We start from the raw sequence: 7,490 nt of genomic DNA on the forward strand, positions 1-7,490 counted from the left end.
TTTGTGATCTGGACTGTTTAAAAAGGTCTGAAAGATCAGTCTCAGGGCAAAAATACCATATAAAATACCATCTCACTCTATCTCCCAGAATGCTTTGCTGCCCTCTGCTGTCACTCAGTGACGTCACAAAAAAACTAACAGAAGAATTTAAAGTGACAGTAACACATTTACTGTTTGTGTTATTGGTTATTGTCCCCTTGTCTTTGTTTAACTAACAGGGGGTGGACAAAATAAGGAAAACACTCAAGTATGACTCGGCACACTGATCATTGGGGGCTTCTGCTGGTTTCTGAGTCTTAAACATTAACTGCAAACCCTCCTGATGTCCTCGGGTCTAATCTGACCCATATTCAAAACGTTTCTGTATCAGATATTTGGGTTTCTATCAACCAAAATGTCCAAATAAATAACGTGGATGGTTCCCTACAACGCTCTTCACAAGTTAAATACATCATCAGTTCACTACTTTCACTGAATTTGGGTGTTTTACGGTCCGAAGGAGAGACAGACAGGCGGTCTGAAGGAGACAGACAGGCGGTCTGAAGGAGAGACAGACAGGCGGTCTAAGGAGAGACAGACAGGCGGTCTGAAGGAGAGAGACTGTCTGAAGGAGAGACAGACAGGCGGTCTGAAGGAGAGAGACTGTCTGAAGGAGAGACAGACAGGCGGTCTGAAGGAGAGACAGACAGGCGGTCTGAAGGAGAGACAGACAGGCGGTCTGAAGGAGAGACAGACAGGCGGTCTGAAGGAGAGACAGAAGCAGCAGTTTTGACGCATCATTTTTATTGTTTCTGTACAAACAAGAACATCGACGGCTGCTGATGGTTCCTCTTTACACTCGGGAGGGATACAGCATCTGGAACACACAGGAAGTCACACCGTCACAATAAAATACACACAGGAAGTCACACCGTCACAATAAAATACACACAGGAAGTCACACCGTCACAATAAAATACACACAGGAAGTCACACCGTCACAATAAAATACACACAGGAAGTCACACCGTCACAATAAAATACACACAGGAAGTCACACCGTCACAATAAAATACACACAGGAAGTCACACCGTCACAATAAAATACACACAGGAAGTCACACCGTCACAATAAAATACACACAGGAAGTCACACTGGCACCATAAAACAGTCAACACCTCCTGTCTCAGATGCACCAGACGAGATCTGAGCCGTTGTATAGATGTAGAGCTGATTAATCAGGTAAACTGGTCTGATGTCAGCTCGTTAAATGTGAGTATTGTTCTAGTCTCTTCTCTCCTCTGGGACAGGACACTCAAGATCTTTGAGGTGGGGACAGAACAAGACATTTGAGGACGTCATCTCGGGACTTTTGGGGACCACTGATGCACATTTTTCACCACGTTTGGACATTTTTAGAGACCACACAACTCCTAGAAAATAATCAGATTAATTGATGATGAAAATAACTTAGTTGCAGCCTCTCTAACTGTATTAGTGCTTGTTTTAACTGTAAGGTGTCCTTGAGTGCTATGAAGGCAGCTGTAAATAAAATGTATTATTACTAACGTTAGGTCACATGACCACCTGTCTTAAAGGAGAAGGCTCGGCCGCTAACAATCATGTAAAAGGAGAACGGTCAAAGTTTACTTTCTATCAAGCAGCAAAGAAGTTTAAGCGTCAACATCCCAACTTCCTGTGATGGGCCTATCACATGATGAGGTAGAGGATGAAACTAGACGTGGTGCAGCCATAACCACGGCCCCAGTACCAACACCTGGACTCAACTGGTCCAGCACAGCTCCTCTGAGGCTCAGGTCTGACAGGTCTCGTTTACAGGACCAAGATATTCGGTCCAACATTAAATACAGAATGACCTTAATCTCCATAACCATGTGTAACGTTTCAGTGCTTCTGTTCTACCGACACGTTCAGGTTCACAACATTAATGGTACAACTGCAGGTCTGACTGACTGAGTCTTTTATTCTGAAAATACAGCGTTCCTCTAAGGCAGGGGTGTCAAACTCGAGGCCCGCGGGCCAAATCCGGCCCCTCGCAGATTATGATCCGGCCCGCAAATCAATTTAGGTTCACAATACATGTTGGCCCGCCTTGTTGTGCGCCGAACCAAAAAGACGGGAAAGCGTTTGCAAACTGCAATCTCGAGTCACTCAAAGCCGAATTTGGCAGATTTGCCGACTTTGAGACTCAGAAATTACTGCACAACCAACAAGTTAGCATATTCAGGCCTACTTCTGAAAATGTAATCAGAATGCATGTTTTTGCTCAATTCTATGATGACTAAGGAACTTAGCTTTTAGGACTTTATGTGGACCAAATTGTATGTGAAAAAGACTATATAAGCCATGCAATAATATAGTCAAATATATAAAAAAACATGTCAATAAAGTGAACGTGTCTGGCCCCCGATGGGATTCTCATTTCCCAGTGTGGCCCTTTGTGAAATTGAGTTTGACACCCCAGCTCTAAGGGCTCCTGCACACTGGCTGCGTGGCGTGTCCGTGATTATTTGGGCTCCCATGGTAACAGGTTAGAGCGTGCACGCTGCCTGTGTGACGCGCACGTCTCAGAGAACGCCTGCACGCTAGAAACAGAACCGACGCCACACGGCAGCGTGTTGGAAGCGTTTCCAGACAAAATAGAACAGGAAAATATGTTTATGTCATTTAGACACCAATACATATTAATACATGACATGTAGATGTTGGAAAGTCTCGAGGTTTTGATATAAATGCAGATATATATGAAGGAAATTTAAAATAATTAATAGACTTTTTAATATTACACCTGTCAGTACAGAAGGAGATATTCTGGAGCCCATTTTGCCGTCAACACTGCCGATGTTGTCTTTGCTGTAATCAGATCAGTAGCCTATATATTTATGTTTAACATGAAGTATACTACTGCTTTAGGAGTACTCTCTGCCCATATGTCGAACAAGGGTGATCCAAGTGAATCGAAATATGTGCAGACACGAAAATATTGACAATGAAGTTGAAGAACACTCTATTATTTGATTTTATCAATGGGAAACATCCATGTGTCCAGACGAGGCTAGCAGCAGTCAGACACCTTTCTGGTGGGGAAAGACATACAGTACAGGCCAAAAGTTTGGACACACCTTCTCATTCAATGTGTTTCCTTTTTATTTTCATGACTATTTACATTGTAGATTCTCACTGAAGGCATCAAAACTATGAATGAACACATGTGGAATTATGTACTTAACAAAAAAGTGTGAAATAACTGAAAACATGTCTTATATTTTAGATTCTTCAAAGTAGCCACCCTTTGCTTTTTATTAATAAGGGAAAAACTTCCACTAATGAACCCTGACAAAGCACACCTGTGAAGGTAAAACCATTTCAGGTGACTACCTCATGAAGCTCATTGAGAGAACACCAAGGGTTTGCAGAGTTATCAAAAAGCAAAGGGTGGCTACTTTGAAGAATCTAAAATATAAGAAATAAATATAATTAAAAAAAAAAAAAAAAAAAAAAAAAAAAAAAAAAAAAAAAAAAAAAAAAAAAAAAAAAAAAAAAAAAAAAAAAAAAAAAAAGGGGAAAAAAAAAAAAAAAAAAAAAAAAAAAAAAAAACAACCCACCAACAAAAAAAACCACAAAAAAATAAAAAAAAAAAAAAAAAAAAAAAAATATTTATTATTTTTTTTTTTCCCAAAGAAACAAAATTATTTATTTAAAAAAAAAATATTTAAAAAAAAAAACAACAAAAAACGAGGAAAAACCTATACTTTATCAAAAACCAAAAGCCTGATAGAGACGCAGATAGAACACCTCTAAAACCTGAATAATACCAGAACATCACACACGTCCTAATCTGATAACCGTTCCAAATCTTGACGCTTAAAACCCAACCGTAGCGGTGTAGATGTGCCCGGCGTCCCTGAACTCACCACTCTGACTCTGTGTCCGATGGCTTTGGCCGGCAGGTTGCTGCTGAACTTGGCGCGGACCATCCCGCTGCAGCCGTGGGCCCGGGTCACCTTCCCCCAGATCACACGCGTCTTGTTGGGCTTACCGCCCGGCGTCACCGTGTTCCTGAACACACACAACAGGGATCGGTTAGAGAGAGACACGGACACAGAAGAAACTGCTCCTAAATCACCATAGTACACCAGACTCCATGTAAATAATCAGGACTTTTATCATCGTAAAAACACACTTCATTCAAAGTGGACAAAAACTAAAAACTATCAAAAAGCCGTCTTGGTTCATCTTTCCACTGTTCCAACAATCACCACTCTGGTTTGGTTGAAATAAACCCTTAATTCACCCATTTACATGTGGAGATATGCTGACTCTATACACGCTAAAAGTCCTGATTATTTACATGGAGTCTGGTGGAGATATGCTGGCTCTATACACGCTAAAAGTCCTGATTATTTACATGGAGTCTGGTGGAGATATGCTGGCTCTATACACGCTAAAAGTCCTGATTATTTACATGGAGTCTGGTGGAGATATGCTGGCTCTATACACGCTAAAAGTCCTGATTATTTACATGGAGTCTGGTGGAGATATGCTGGCTCTATACACACTAAAAGTCCTGATTATTTACATGGAGTCTGGTGGAGATATGCTGGCTCTATACACGCTAAAAGTCCTGATTATTTACATGGAGTCTGGTGGAGATATGCTGGCTTTTGGAAGAATAATCTGAGTCTGTCAGCAGCAACAACATAAGTATTAGTGTGTGTGTGTGTCTCTTACTTCTTGGCCTTGTAGACGTAGGCGCAGCGTTTCCCGAGGTAGAAGTCCACCTCGTCTCTGCTGTAACATCCCTCCAGCTTCAGGAGAGCCGTGTGTTCACGCTGGTTCCTCAGACCGCGCTTATAGCCGGTGAAGATAGCTTTACTCCACAGTCTGACCAATCAAACAGAGAGACAGAGTTACAGTCTGACCAATCACACACAGAGAGACAGAGTTACAGTCTGACCAATCACACACAGAGAGACAGAGTTACAGTCTGACCAATCACACACAGAGAGACAGAGTTACAGTCTGACCAATCAAACAGAGAGACAGAGTTACAGTCTGACCAATCACACACAGAGAGACAGAGTTAGTCTGACCAATCACACACAGAGACACAGAGTTACAGTCTGACCAATCACACAAAGAGACAGAGTTACAGTCTGACCAATCAAACAGAGACACAGAGTTACAGTCTGACCAATCAAACAGAGACACAGAGTTACAGTCTGACCAATCACACAGAGACACAGAGTTACAGTCTGACCAATCACACAGAGACACAGAGTTACAGTCTGACCAATCAAACAGAGACACAGAGTTACAGTCTGAACAATCAAACAGAGACACAGTTACAGTCTGACCAATCACACAGAGAGACACAGTTACAGTCTGACCAATCACACACAGAGACACAGAGTTACAGTCTGACCAATCACACAGAGACACAGTTACAGTCTGACCAATCACACACAGAGACACAGTTACAGTCTGACCAATCACACACACAGACACAGTTACAGTCTGACCAATCACACACAGAGACACAGTTACAGTCTGACCAATCACACACAGAGAGACAGAGTGTACAGGTGTTGCTGCTTACCTTCCAGGCATTGTCAGTCTTCTCCAGGTGAGTCCACCTGCAAACATGGAGCACAAAGTTCATGTTACAGATCAGTATTAACTACTTTATTGGTACATAGTGAAACCAGTTCATCTATAGCGCATCAGAGCAGGCAAGCAACGCAGCCTAGGCAGAAATTTAGTTTGCAGAACCAAATATAAAGATTGTCACTTAAGACACCAATGCACAGAGTTACCCTTTAGAAACCCTATATTTATTGGCCCAGTTAGCGTTGAACAGGCTGGATGAAGAGTACGATCCTTTTAGTTGAACATTAAACAACCCCGGAATCACCATCACCAAACTCCACCAGACTCCATGAAAATAATCAGGACTTTTATCATCGTAAAACACACTTCATTCAAAGTGGACAGAAACTAAATTAAACTATCAAAAGCAGTCTTGGTTTATCTTTCCACTGTTCCAACAATCACCACTCTGGTTTGGTTGAAATAAACCCTTAATTCACCCATTTACATGTGGAGATATGCTGGCTCTATACACGCTAAAAGTCCTGATTATTTACATGGAGTCTGGTGGAGATATGCTTTAACTCTATACACGCTAAAAGTCCTGATTATTTACATGGAGTCTGGTGGAGATATGCTGGCTCTATACACGCTAAAAGTCCTGATTATTTACATGTAGTCTGGTGGAGATATGCTGGCTCTATACACGCTAAAAGTCCTGATTATTTACATGGAGTCTGGTGGAGATATGCTGGCTCTATACACGCTAAAAGTCCTGATTATTTACATGGAGTCTGGTGGAGATATGCTGGCTCTATACACGCTAAAAGTCCTGATTATTTACATGGAGTCTGGTGGAGATATGCTGGCTCTATACACACTAAAAGTCCTGATTATTTACATGGAGTCTGGTGGAGATATGCTGGCTCTATACACGCTAAAAGTCCTGATTATTTACATGGAGTCTGGTGGGTTCTGCAGGGATCCTGACTGATGCTAACGTGTGTAAACCCAGACTCTGTGGGGGAACACTTCTGACCGTAACACCTCTCTCTGCAGACTGAGCCCAACAGCTCACCTGTTCGTCTCTAACACCGGTACTGCTGTGTGAATGAAGCTAACGTTAGCTCGCTGCTATCGGCTCACTTTAACCGTAAAACCGCGGGAACATATTAACTGCGCGAGCGTTTTAACACCGGGAGAAACTGATGTTTTAGCTCCGCCATGTTCCCCCGGTGTTCTGACTGAGCTTCCCCGGGCCGGAGGGGCTCTGCCCGGGCCGCGACTGTTAGCTTCATCCGGACTAAATCTCCACCATCCCGGCCTAAACTACCGACACACACCGACCGGTGACCGGGGAACAAACTGCCCGCGAGATACCGGTGGTTATCGGGCAGAAAGAAACACGATATAAAACGTTTTATTAGAACTTTCAAGTGGACATGTTGGTTTCTTACCGTCACTGAGAGGAGCAAGATGGAGGAAAAGGAAGTGAGAAAGGCATGCTGGGAAATTATCGTAAACAGAGGTGTCCGCGGAGCTGCCTGAACAGAATGGTTATTATTTTATTTTTCGTTTTATTGAGACTTCGTTTGATTTATTTAACTTTATTTTGCGACGACTCGTTTATTTAACTTGATGTTGTCTTACCGAGGCTTTATTTTAGTTTATTTTTACTTTAAATCTTCCAACGTTTTATTTATTTAACTTTATGTTATCTTTTTGGTACTGTTTTATTTTTTCATTTTTATTAATTTTATTTAGAAAAAAAGTTTTTTGATCTTGATGTTGAAATAAGTAATTTTTTTCTGAGAGTGATAATATAAATATTTGCTTTGATGTAATTTATGATGTTATGAGAATAATTAAAAGTTACTCTACACTGTAAATAATAGCTGTT

The 7,490-nt window shown here is 41.6% G+C and overlaps 1 protein-coding gene across 1 annotated transcript; it reads right to left on the reverse strand.

The window, feature by feature from the left end:
* Nucleotides 1-766: 766 nt before the first annotated feature.
* rpl35a (ribosomal protein L35a) lies at nucleotides 767-7,140 on the reverse strand. Its single transcript, XM_039777444.1, has 5 exons — nucleotides 7,048-7,140; nucleotides 5,601-5,637; nucleotides 4,733-4,885; nucleotides 3,916-4,060; nucleotides 767-856 (listed from the first exon to the last, which is right to left on the reverse strand). Exons 2-5 carry the CDS (start codon nucleotides 5,609-5,611, stop codon nucleotides 833-835), a joined length of 333 nt encoding a protein of 110 aa, XP_039633378.1. The 5' UTR covers nucleotides 5,612-5,637; nucleotides 7,048-7,140; the 3' UTR covers nucleotides 767-832.
* Between the last annotated feature and the right edge of the window lie 350 nt (nucleotides 7,141-7,490).

This window comes from Perca fluviatilis, chromosome 2 (genome assembly GCF_010015445.1).
Source record: "Perca fluviatilis chromosome 2, GENO_Pfluv_1.0, whole genome shotgun sequence".
In the NCBI taxonomy this organism is placed as follows: Eukaryota; Metazoa; Chordata; class Actinopteri; order Perciformes; family Percidae; genus Perca; species Perca fluviatilis.

Bases quoted from the DNA above. Each gene is read 5' to 3' on its own strand.
- rpl35a (XM_039777444.1), bottom strand. The intron at 4,061-4,732 runs GTAAGAGACACA...GTGTGTGTTCAG, and splicing joins TACGTCTACAAGGCCAAGAA to GAACACGGTGACGCCGGGCG. The intron at 857-3,915 runs GTGAGTTCAGGG...TGTGTGTTCCAG, and splicing joins TCGGACACAGAGTCAGAGTG to ATGCTGTATCCCTCCCGAGT.